The sequence below is a fragment of the Camelus dromedarius genome, chromosome 24 (genome assembly GCF_036321535.1).
Source record: "Camelus dromedarius isolate mCamDro1 chromosome 24, mCamDro1.pat, whole genome shotgun sequence".
NCBI classification, from domain to species: domain Eukaryota; kingdom Metazoa; phylum Chordata; class Mammalia; order Artiodactyla; family Camelidae; genus Camelus; species Camelus dromedarius.
In genome coordinates this window covers 22,049,913-22,061,849 of record NC_087459.1, presented here as the reverse complement: position 1 = coordinate 22,061,849, position 11,937 = coordinate 22,049,913, and the positions used below count along the sequence as shown (strand labels likewise).

The following is an 11,937-nucleotide window of genomic DNA, read 5'->3' as shown; positions in this document are numbered from 1 at the left end:
CTCTTGCCATTCTCCGTGTTGTCAAGCTCTGTAAGTCTTCAGCCTATTTTTCTGTGAGATGTTCCTCATAGCACTTACCTCTGATTGCAGTTTTGCTAAGTTTTAAAATTTGTTTGCCGATCCTATATTTTCCCCAATTAGACTGTGAACTCCTTGAGAGCAGCTACCTTGACCATCTTGTTAGATGCTGTATCCTCAGTGTTTAGAACAAGACTAGCAGAGAATTGGCACTCACTCAATATTTGCTGAAATGAAGGAAAAATCAAAGAAATATATAGAACAGTGTAAAAAGTGCTGATGAGCTGTGGACATTCTTTTACTACATACCCCAACTTGTGGCTCCAGTGCAGAAGTATATATATATATATATTTTCACATCTAAACAGAAGTAAAGGATTTCCCAGGGAGTCATAAGCATAAAATGTTATGTTATAAAAAGCAACTTCCTTAGGCTCATATTCCTTACCAAATTCTACTGATAATAATTTCTTGATAGCTTTTATTACAATAAAAGATTATTTCTCATTAGAACTCTCATGCTTTGATGTCAGACATTGTAAAATTAATATTAGAATAAAACTTCAAAAGTTAGAGCCAGAGAACAATGCGAACTGGGGATAACCTTTGGATGATAATACTATGCCTTATATATTTGGAGTATATGTTAAAACTAAAGTTACCAAAATCTTAGACGATAAGGTGGATATTTTTGCCATTTAAGGGGAAAGCATTCAGTCTGTCACAATTATGTATGAAGTGCGTACTTTTGTACAGGCTGAGAGGGTTCCCTTCCGTTTGTAGTTTCCTCAAAGTTGAAATGTGAATGTTGAATTTTGACATATATTAAGATGATCATATGGTTTTCTTATTTAGTTCATTGATTGTTTTTTGAATGTTAAACCAAGATTGCATTTATATATTCCTTGTTCTTACTGTCAACATTTTATTAAGGATTATTGTTCATTAGGGATATTAGTCTGAACTTTTGTTTTCTTGGAACATCATTTTTGGCTTCTGGTATTAGGATTATTTTAAATTTGTAAAATAAGATGGGAAGAGTTCCCTCCTACTCTCATTTCTAAAGGAGGCTGTCTAAGATTAGCATTTTACTATTATATTTTTAATAGAATTAACCAGTAAAACCATCTGGCCTGAGGTTTTCTTCACTGGGCAGTTTTTTTTTTTACTACAAATACAATTATCATACAGGTCTCAGGCTCTTTATCATTTCTCTTTCTTATTGAGTTAGTTTTACTAAGATTTGTTTTTCAAGAAATATGTTCATGTAACCTGTCAAATGTATTGACATAATGTTGTTTACAGTAACTCATTATTATTCTTTTAATATCTGAGCATTTACGATGATCTCACTGATGCTAGTAATTTGTGGGGTTTTCCCTTTTTTCTACTTAATATTTCTTGCTAATTTTATATTAATGTTTTCAAGAAATTAAATGTTGGCTTTTTTGGTTGTTGCTTCTTATATCTTTCTGCACTTACCTTTATTATTTCCCTTCTTCAATGTACTTTGGGTTATTTTGTTCTTTTTCCTAGCTTCTTAAGGTAGACTCTAGACTACTGATGTAAACATTTCATTTCTATTACAGGCTTTTGAAGCCATAAATATTCTTCTGAGCACTTCTGTAGATGCATCTCATAAAATTTTATGTTATTTTTGTGCTATTTTACTTGAAATAACATGTTACTACTGTTAAGGTGGCAATGCTGTATAACAGCGTTCCCAGTGAGGGAACTAAAATCTCTCATTGCGCTTATAAAATAATTAAGTATATCACAGTCTAAACTTTCATGAATTGAACTTGAAATGAATTGAAGGTAGGGAGGGATACGGAAGGAAATACTGACTCAAAGTTAACAAAAAAAGACAAATAAATAATGTAAACATGCATTAAAACTTAAGTTCCAACTCTTTGCCATCTACTTGAAATTTATACACCTCATCTGCCATGAAAAAGAAGATCATTGAAGAGGATGTATTTGGAGAAATAGACATCAATTGAAATAAGTGGATTTTCCCAAATTACTTCCCTTCCAAAGTTGGAAAGGAAAAACCTGAAATAGTGAAAAAGTTTGAAGACAATGAAGAAAGAAATATATCAAAGCAATCTAAAAAAGTCAATGTTAGAAAACACATAAAGTGTGATATTATTGATTTAAGGGACATAGGGATAAAGAAAGAAAGAAAGAAAGATATCTGAAGATAGCAGAAAGGTCAGGGTTTTTGGATGCCAGTCTTGTTCTTGGCTACTCCTGAGAACGTCTCCAGCCTCAAGGCAAACAAACATTCCTGTCACTCATTGAAAGTGACAGTGCTGACAAGACTTTTAAGAGCCCTCTTTATGTCCTTGTTCCTTAGAGAGTAAATAAATGGATTCAGCATTGGAGTGACCACAGTGTACATCACAGAGGCTATTGCACTGGCTCTGGAATTTTGGGTAGCGGCAGAACTGAGGTACACCCCAAGACCTGTGCCATAACACAAGGAAACAATGGAAAGATGAGACCCGCAGGTGGAAAATGCCTTATACTTCCCGCTTGTTGATGTAATTCTCAGTATGGAGGAGAAAATATGAGAATAAGAAACAATAATGCCAGAAAGGGGGATAATGCCCAACAGCCCAGTGGCAAAATACATCTCTATGACATTGAGGAGAGTGTCAGAACAGGCAAGTTGGATAACCTGATTGATTTCACAGAAGAAATGGGGGATCTCCAAGTCAGTACAAAAGGAAAGCCGCAACACCAGTAAACCACGTAGCAAAGCGTCCAGGACACTCAATGTCCAAGATGCCAGCAAGAGCAAGCCACAGAGATGGGGGTTCATAATGGCTGTGTAGTGCAGTGGATGGCAGATGGCTACGAACCGGTCATAGGCCATCACAGAGAGGAGGAAAATGTCCAGTTCTGCAAAAAGGATGAAAAAATACATCTGGGTGAGGCAGCCTTTGTAGGTGATGCTTTTGTTCTGGATGTGGATGTTCAGCAGCATCTTTGGGATGGTGGTGGAGGTGAAACAGATGTCTGAAAAAGACAAGTTGGAGAGGAAGAAGTACATGGGCGTGTGGAGGTGGGAGTCAAAGAGGGTGGTGAGAATGATGAGCAGGTTTCCAGCAAAAGTAATCAGGTACATGAAGAGGAAAAGCCAAAAGAGGAGAGGCTGCATCTCTGCCTCTTCTGACAGTCCGAGGAGAATAAATTCTGAAAACTGTGTGTGATTTTCTTGTTCCATATAGCTGGTGTGACTGTCTTGAACGATGCAATAAAAAATACAAACAGACATTATCAACCAACGGAATTAGTATTGATTATATTTTTCATGTTATATAAATAAATGTTAATATTACAGTTTACACATAAAATAAATACATCCCTGTGTTTTGTCAATGGATCATGGTTAGTTTAGCTGAAAAATTCAGAGGATTAAAAAAATGCAGCCAATCTCTTTCTGCCACCATCCCCACTCCAGTTTACAATCTGGGCCCTAGTCATATCTTATCCCTCAAAGCCAGCATGATTTCTACCATTTCTCTGAGATAGGATTATCTAGCTCCTTGCTCTTCAAAGTCACCCACGGAACCACAGCCCCAGCATCATCTGGAAAACTTGATAGAAATGCAGAATTATATAAGAAATCTTATATAAAGCTTATGGATAATAAGAATGCAGCCACGGTTCTAATCAGCTTATGTTTGTCAATTCATTTGATGCTCATAGTGCTACAAGGTAGACAAATTACCAGTTGCTGGTTGTTTAAAACAACAGCAATATATTTCCTTACAGTTCCGCAGAAATTTGAAATTAGTTTCTCTGAGCTAAAGTCAAATTGTTGCTATGGCTGGCTCCTTCTGGAGGCTCTGGCGGGGAATCTGTCTTTTCCAGTTTTTGGAGCCTGTCTATAGATTCTTTGGACTTTTACTCACATTCCTCTGAGCTCTTGTTTCCATCATCTCACGGCCTCTGTCTCCTTGATCTCCTGCCTCCCTTATAAGGAACACTACAATTAGACTGGGCTCACCCAGACAACCCAGAGTAATCTCCCCATCTCAAAATTCTTGACATAGTCTTAACATAGTCACATCTGCAAAACGCTTTTTTGCCATAGAAGGTATATTCACAGGTTCTGGGGATGTGGACCTGGATATCTTTGGAGGACATTATTTAACCTGTCAGAAGGCATGGTGCAGAAGGGAAAGTAAACATAGAGCATATACATGGACATGAAAAGATGAGAAATGACAGTGATATAAACATAAACTATTAAACACTACTGTTGTATAAGAAAGAATGTGTCTGGTTATGGTTATGGGTTGCTAAGGTGGAGCGTCAAAAAACCCTTATAGTTCCACAATTGATAGGAGTGTCCTAGTATGCTAATGATGTGACTTAGGTTGGGCCTTTGGATGGCTTCTGGATGGGGGCTGGTCATCAACAAATCCATAGAATTAGACGCTTGGGGCTTTGAGCCATCACAATTTCCAGGGAGGTGAAAGAGGCTGGAGACTGGGTTCAAGTACATGGCCGATGATTTAATTAAGCATGCCTATGTAATGAGACCCCAATAAAATCTCTGGACACCAGTGATCAGAAAACCTTCCTGGTTAGTGAACACACTGAAAAGCCAGGAGGGTGTCCCACCCTGATATGATAGGTAGGGCAGGAAAGCTCTGCATTTGGAACCTTTTCAGACTTCACTCTGTGTCCCTTCATCTGACTCTTGCTGCGTTGTATCCTTTTTAATAAAACGATAATCATTAGGGTAGTGTTTTCGTGAGTTCTGTATGTTGTTTTCATGACTTATTGAACCTGATGAGTTCTAGAGATTTCCAGAATTTGTAGCTAGTTGGTCATAAATGTAGGTGGCCCAGGGAACCCCTGAATCTGAGGCTTGTATGTGAAGTAGGGACAGTCTCATGGGAGACTGTACCTTTAAACCTGTGGAGTCGGACACTAATTCTGGGTGGTTGGTGGCAGACTTGAATTGTTCAGCCAGTTAGGGTTGAAACAGAATAACTATATATGCTTTATTTCATAGCACTTCTCTGAGAAAGGGCTTATTATCAGCCTTTTATAAGATATGTGTGGTTGGCAGAATTCCAAGGTGGCCTCCCTGACCTTCACCTCCCAGCATTACTGCCATGATTAAGTCATATAACATGACAACAAGGATTTTGTGGATATTATTTAAGTTACTATCAGTTAAGGTAGAGAGACATCTGAGTGAGTGTGAACTGATGACTTGAGCCCTTTAAAAGCAGTTACTTGTGACTGGTAACAGAAAAGGAAATCAGGGCACTTCTAAAGGTGGCTGGATGCACTGTGGCTGGCTTGAAGATTGCGGGGCCAAGCGGTGAGGAACATGGGTGGTCTCCAGGAACCAAGAGCCGACCTAAGCCAACAACCAGTAAGGATGTTGGGACCACAGTCCTACAACTGCATGTAATTAAATTCTGCCTTCCACCTGAATGAACTTGGAAGGAAGTCCCCTGGAGCCTCAAGATGAGAACTCCGGCCAGCCAACACCTGGATTTCAGCTTCGGGAGACCCTGAGCAGAGAACCTTGTCAATCCTACCCAGAGTGCTAGCCTACGGGACTGTGAGATCATGAGTGCTGTTTTAAACTGCTACGTTTGTGATAATTTGTGCCACAGCAATAGGAAACTAATACACTGTGACTTAGTATCCTGAGGTCATTGGGATAAAGGCATGCAGCTAAAGCCATGATAGGTGGATGCTGACAACTCAAGGTCTAGTGGTTGTCAAAAGTTGTTGTCCACTTTCCTAAGGTAGCAGATGGAATATACAAGTATCCTTAGAAATCCAAGTCACCATGGGAACCATAAAACCACAGCAAAGGAGGTCAGAGAGAAAACACAAACGCTTCTGAAGTCGCAGTTGCTGGGACTGCGGTTACTGGTTGAAAACCCCTCATTTCCGTATTATTCTGGGAAGGCTGAACAATGGTACCACTCACAGGAAAAATCTAGGAGTGTAGGTAGCAATGCAACTTCTCATTCACTGCTCAGAGTGACCGATGGCTGAGAAGCTACCTCTGGCACCCCCTGCATGTGTCAAGGCCACCAGAAGCCCCAGAATCATCAGCAGTGGGGGTATGAAAGAGTCTTTGTTTGTTGATGTTTTGTTCTACTTTTTTGCTGAATTAGTTTAGTAGCTGAAATAGTTTTTAGTTGATTTTTTTTTCTTTTTCTTTCTTTCTTTCCTTTTTTTTTTTTTTCTTTGCAGGGGGGAGGTAATTAGGTTTATTTATTTATTTGATTTTTCTGTGGAGGTACTAGGGATTGAACCCAGTACCTCAGGCATGCTAGGCATGCGCTCTATCACCTGAGCTATACCCTCCCCCCTGAAAGAGTCTTAAGGTCACTTAGAGCAATGATTTTCACCGGGGGATACATGGCAACGTCTAGAGACGTTTTGGGTTGTCACTGTTAAAACAGTCCAGGCATACTGCTCAACGTTTTACAATAAACACAGCAGCCCCCTATAATAAAGAAAAATCCATCCCCAAATGTTCAGAGTGTCACAGTGAGAAACTCTAATTTAAATAAATGTTTTGATAATAAATAATAAATACTGAGGTCCAGACATGTGAAGTAAACTGCGAGGGTCACATAACATGCAAGATTAATATTCTCCTCCTTTACCAAGTGGAAGACTAGAGCTCTGATGCTGCCCTGGCCCTGTTCCCTGCAGAAGGGGGACCAAGTCCAGGTAGGAGGAAAAGAAAGCCCGCAGGACAAGATCTATGCATTTGAGGGGGACTGTCTGAACATACTCTGGGCACACTGAATTTTTAAATAAGAAGAGTGAATAAGGATCCATACTGAAGGACCTGCAGATGGCATGCACACACGCGCGCACACACACACACACACACCTATTGTTACTTAGCCAGTGTTCACAGATGTCCAACACTGACCACTGAGCACAGGAACTTAGCAATCCCTGATTTTGAATTCTGATTCCCCAACTATGAACAAATATTTGGCAATGCTGGCTTACTCTTGTGCATTTTATCTCTCAGCACATCAATTATTTTCCCACTGCTTATATCCCATCTCTGCGGTCTCTCATCATCTCTCGCTCTGCAATCACAGGAGGCTAACATGTCTCCAGCACAATCACTGCTTTGGCCCCAGAGAGAGCTTTCTTTATTCCAGAACACAGTTAATTGTTCAATTTAGAGTAATCCCTGATAGTTATTTCCTGAATGAGTTTGAATAGAAATTGTTAATAATGAAAGAGAAACAGAGAAACAAAAGGAAAGGCTAAAATGAATGTGGAAAACAAACAGGAGACAATGGAGGGGAAAGGGCAGCCCATGCTACTGAAATGAAAGCCAAAGCAAATAACCCATATTGCAAAACAATAGGCCACAAGTGATGCTAAAGCTATTTCCAAGTCTAGAGTCATAAAACTGGAAGGACTTGGCACTGTTGAACTTTTACCTCTTGACCTCTGTTAGGCACCTTGGAGTAAATGCCATTAGAAGGGGACCGTCCCTCCATATCTCATTTTTTTCTGCACTTACAAAGATGTTCTGGCTTCCCAAGATGGTATCACTGAAGAATAAACTTTCCCTGATTCTTGTTGTGCTTCTTCTGTGAACAGCTGTTAAGGACGGGAGCTCTGCCCCTAGAAAGGGCAGGAAGGCAGAGTCACTCATCAGATCTTGGGGAGATACAGTTGTGCTTTCTCTGTTACTGATTAAACCAAATTGCCAAAGATGTACGAAAAAGAAAACCACTACAATATCTGAGGTTTCCAGGATCGAATCCTCACTGTGCCTCATTAAGTAAACTGCTTCACTGTTACTCTGTTCTCTGAGGACTGTAATTCTCTAGACGCTAAGCAGCTAAAAAAAAAGTAGATTTGGTTTTGGCGTCATGCCTCCCCAGTGTATGTCTCCTCACCAGTGTCAGGATTATTCCCTTAGATGCTGTCTGTGGGGAGCAGGCTATCAGAAGGCCCCATTTATATTTAAGTGAAGCATCATTATAGACCTGAAGCAAAGGGTTGGACAAAGTCAGCTGAGTCCCCCAGGCTTTGACTCAGAAATTTGAAAATCATTTAAAAATGTAAAAATCATAAATCTTTCATTGTGCCTGTGTTATTTCTACGTTAGCTACCTGAAGGACCTTTGCTGCTCCTTCAGCTAAAGGATATTAATAACCACTGTTTACATTTTTTTATCTTATCATTTTCTCGTACACATACTGAATAAAAATGGGATTTCTAAATACAGAGTCTAAATACAAACTCTTCAGAAGAAAGTCTAATGTACATTTTCCAACATTGTTCATTCTCAGAAGATCAAAATAGTCTAATAAATGGAAATGGGTCTCTAAATACTTGCCCACTTCTGGACATTTGTTCTCTTTCTAAGTTTTCTTTATGACAATATTGTGTTGATTGATTTTAATTTTATGTATTTTGTCTTAGAATAATCTTTAAGTATACCTTGCTCAGTCTTTAGGATTAAGATATTTCCTTGATCATATTCTTATAAATGATCATCTATTCCATGATTTTCATGCTGTTCAAGTGAGCATGCTGTCAAATTTTTGTGCCATATTTTTATTTATCTATCTTCATAAAATGCTTAAATATCGAGTAGAGAAAGTGGTATTTCTGTCTACAATAATTTTATTTCAAGTACCAGCTTACTCTTCCAGATAAATTTTAGAATGATCTAGCCTTGTTGCAAGAAAAATACTATGGAATTTACTGGCTATTCCATTAAAGTTAAAATTTAATTTGGAAAGAATTGACATATTTATTATGTTCAGATTCCCATTCTAATAACAAGAATTTGCCTTCAGATATTTCAGCCTTTTGGGAGGTAAGCTTTCCTGTAGTTTTGCAGGTTATGCTAATTTATTGATAACAATATTTTAATGTATCTTAGGTTTAATTCCTTGAAGGTATTTCCCACGTTATATCTCTCATACTGCTATTATATTAGGAAACCTTTTGATTTTTTTGTTATTTATGAAGCATCGTATTAGTTTTCAGGATTTGTCCTTTAATTTTTAAGATTTTTCCAAAATTGTATTTATCCTAAGAATATTAATTTATGAAGCCTATTTCACATTTGTCTTATTGCATTGGTTTGACATTTCAGAACACTGTTAATATTTATGGCAAGAATCAGGAGTTCTTGATGGCAAACTAAAGATGGCAGAGAATGCAGTGCACCTCCTCCCATGGGCACACTAAAATTGCAACTATTTACAAAGCAACTATCCATGAGAGCAACCCAAAGACTAGCAGAAAAGATCTTCTGTACTTAAAAACATAAAGGAACCACAGAACCACAGTGAGTCAGGTAGGAAGGGCAGGGATGCGGTATAGTCCAGACACATACCCCCGGTTAGAGATGGTATTACAGAGGTTCTTCCAAAGGAGTGAGGGGTCCAAGCCCCACATTCAGCACCCCCATCTACACCAAGAAGATGAGCCTCAGAACATTTGGTTTTGAAAGCCAGTGGGGCTTACTTTGGGGAGAGCCAGAGGGCTGTGGGAAATAGAAACTCCACTCTTAAAGGGCACACACTAAATCTCACATGCTCCAAGAGCCAGTCGCAGTCATTTGAAAGAAGCTATTCAGGACATGAATAGGTAAGAGTTTCACCAAACTTTACAAAGATGGAGAAAGAAAAGCAAAATAGGAAGACAGAGGAATTTGTTTCAAACAAAAGAACAAGAAAAAAAAAAACAATGCTGAAAAAACAGCTAATGAAACAGAAATAAATAATTTACCAGATAAAGAATTTGTATGGAAACACAAATAGCCAAAGAAATCTTGAGAAAAAAAAGAACAAAGTTGGCAGTACCACACTCTGTAACTTCAGACTATACTACAAAGGTACAGTAATTAAAACAGTATGAAAATAAATAAATAAAACAGTATGGTGTTACTGCAAAAACAGACACTTAGACACATAATAGAACAGATTCAAATGCTTTTCCTGCATCTATTGAGATGATCATGTGATTTTTATCCTTTGTTTTTTTAATGTGGTGTATCACATTGATTGATTTGCAATTCATTTCACTACAACAAAGGAAGCAAGAATATACAATGGGAAAAAGACAGTGTCTTCAATAAGCAGTGTTGAGAAAACAGACAGCTACATGTAAAAGAACAAAATTAGAACATTTTCTCACACTATATACAAAAATAAACTGAAAATGGATTAAAGACTTAAATGTAAGACTGGAAACCATAAAACTCCTAGAAAAAAATATAGGCAGTACACTCTTTGACATAAGCCTTAGCAATATTTTTTTTAATCTATCTCAAAGGCAAGGGAAACAAAAGCAAAAATAAATAAATAGGACCTAATCTTAAAAGCTTTTGCACACCAAAGGAAACCATCAACAAAACAAAAGACAACCTACTGAATAGGAAAAAATATTTGCAAACGATGTGTCTGATAAGGGGCTATTATCCAAAATATATTAACAGCTCATACAACTCAGTATCAAAACAAAATGAAATAAACAACCTGTTTAAAAAATGGGCAGAATATCTGAATAGACATTTTTCCAAAGAAGACATAGAGACGGTAAACAAGCACATGAAAAGATGTTCAACATCCCTAATCATCAAGGAAATGCAAATCCACAATGAGATAACAACTCACACCTGTTAGAATGGCTATCATCCAAAGAAAACAAATAATAAATACTGGCAAGGATGTGAAGAAAAGGGAACCCTCTTGCACTGTTGGTAGGAATTTAAATTGGTGTAGCCACTATGGAAACCGTATGGCTGTTCCTCAAAAAAATAAAATGGAACTAACAGATGATTTAGCAATTCCACTTCTGGCTAAACAGCTGCAGAAAATGAAAACACTAATTCAAAAAGATACATGCATTCCAATGTTCAGAGCAGTACTATTTACAATAACCAAGATACAGAAGCAATCTAAGTGTTCATCAATGAATGGATAAAGAAGATGCGGTATATATACAATGGAATATTACTCAGTTGTAAAAAAAAAAAAAAAAAGAAGAACAAACTTTTGCCATTTGCAAAAACATGGATGGACCCGGAGGGCATTATGCTTAGAGAAATAAGTCAGAAAGAGAAAAGATTTATATATGGAATCTAAAAAATAAAAGAGTGACCAAGGGAGCTCAGCAGGGGCTGCTGCATTTAGAGGGGGTGGGGGCCTGGAGCGACTGAGGGCCTGGTATTTGGTGGGGATCCCAGGAAGAGGCACCCTTGTTAGTGCGCGTTTTGGCGGGGTTCACGAGGAACTGGATTTGGAGCAGGCTCGCAAGGCGAGAGTTTCCGTGGAGGCTTAGTTTAGGATGTAACGAAGTCTGGTGGCCTAAGAAGAGGGTGTGCAGCGCGTCCACTGGGTCCGCGGCTTGGCGGCAAAACGAGCTTAGGGAGTTGAGACGCGCAGGGTGGGGCCGGGCTGAGGGCATCCTTACCGATCCCAGTAGTTCTCATGGTGCTGCGGAGTGATGATGATGACCACGGTGAGGATGGTACAGAGCACCACGGCTATGCCCACCGCCAGAGAGATGAAGGCAGGCCTTCAGTGAAGGGGCCTCTCGGCTGACACCAGATCTCTGCGGGGCCAAGGCCATGCTTACCCCTTCAGGGGAGAGGGACGAAGATCTGATCAGAGAGCTGCTACCTCCGCCTCACGCCTCAGCCTCCCTCTTAGATGCTCCCCTAAACATCCAGCACACCCTGGGAATAAGAAAAACCTAGTGAGCCTTCCTCTCCATATTCTGCCTCCATTCCCTCCCCCACCCCGCTCCCCACACACCTGCACTGCCTGGAAGATGGCAATGACGCCCGTGGGCCAGAAGCGGCAGATGGTGGTCACCACCGCCTGGGGCCAGCAGGGCCAGCCCTGGGCCCTGGGATGGCCGGCC

General features: G+C 39.3%; 1 protein-coding gene across 1 annotated transcript; it reads right to left on the bottom strand.

Moving 5' to 3' along the window:
* Positions 1-2,311: 2,311 nt before the first annotated feature.
* Positions 2,312-3,302, bottom strand: LOC105089739 (olfactory receptor 7A17). The gene has a single exon (XM_010980831.3). The coding sequence runs from the start codon at positions 3,299-3,301 to the stop codon at positions 2,312-2,314; it is 990 nt and encodes a 329-aa protein (XP_010979133.3). The 5' UTR covers position 3,302.
* Positions 3,303-11,937: the final 8,635 nt, after the last annotated feature.

Bases quoted from the DNA above. Each gene is read 5' to 3' on its own strand.
- LOC105089739 (XM_010980831.3), bottom strand. From the start codon at position 3,301: ATGTCTGTTTGTATTTTTTATTGCATCGTTCAAGACAGTCACACCAGC.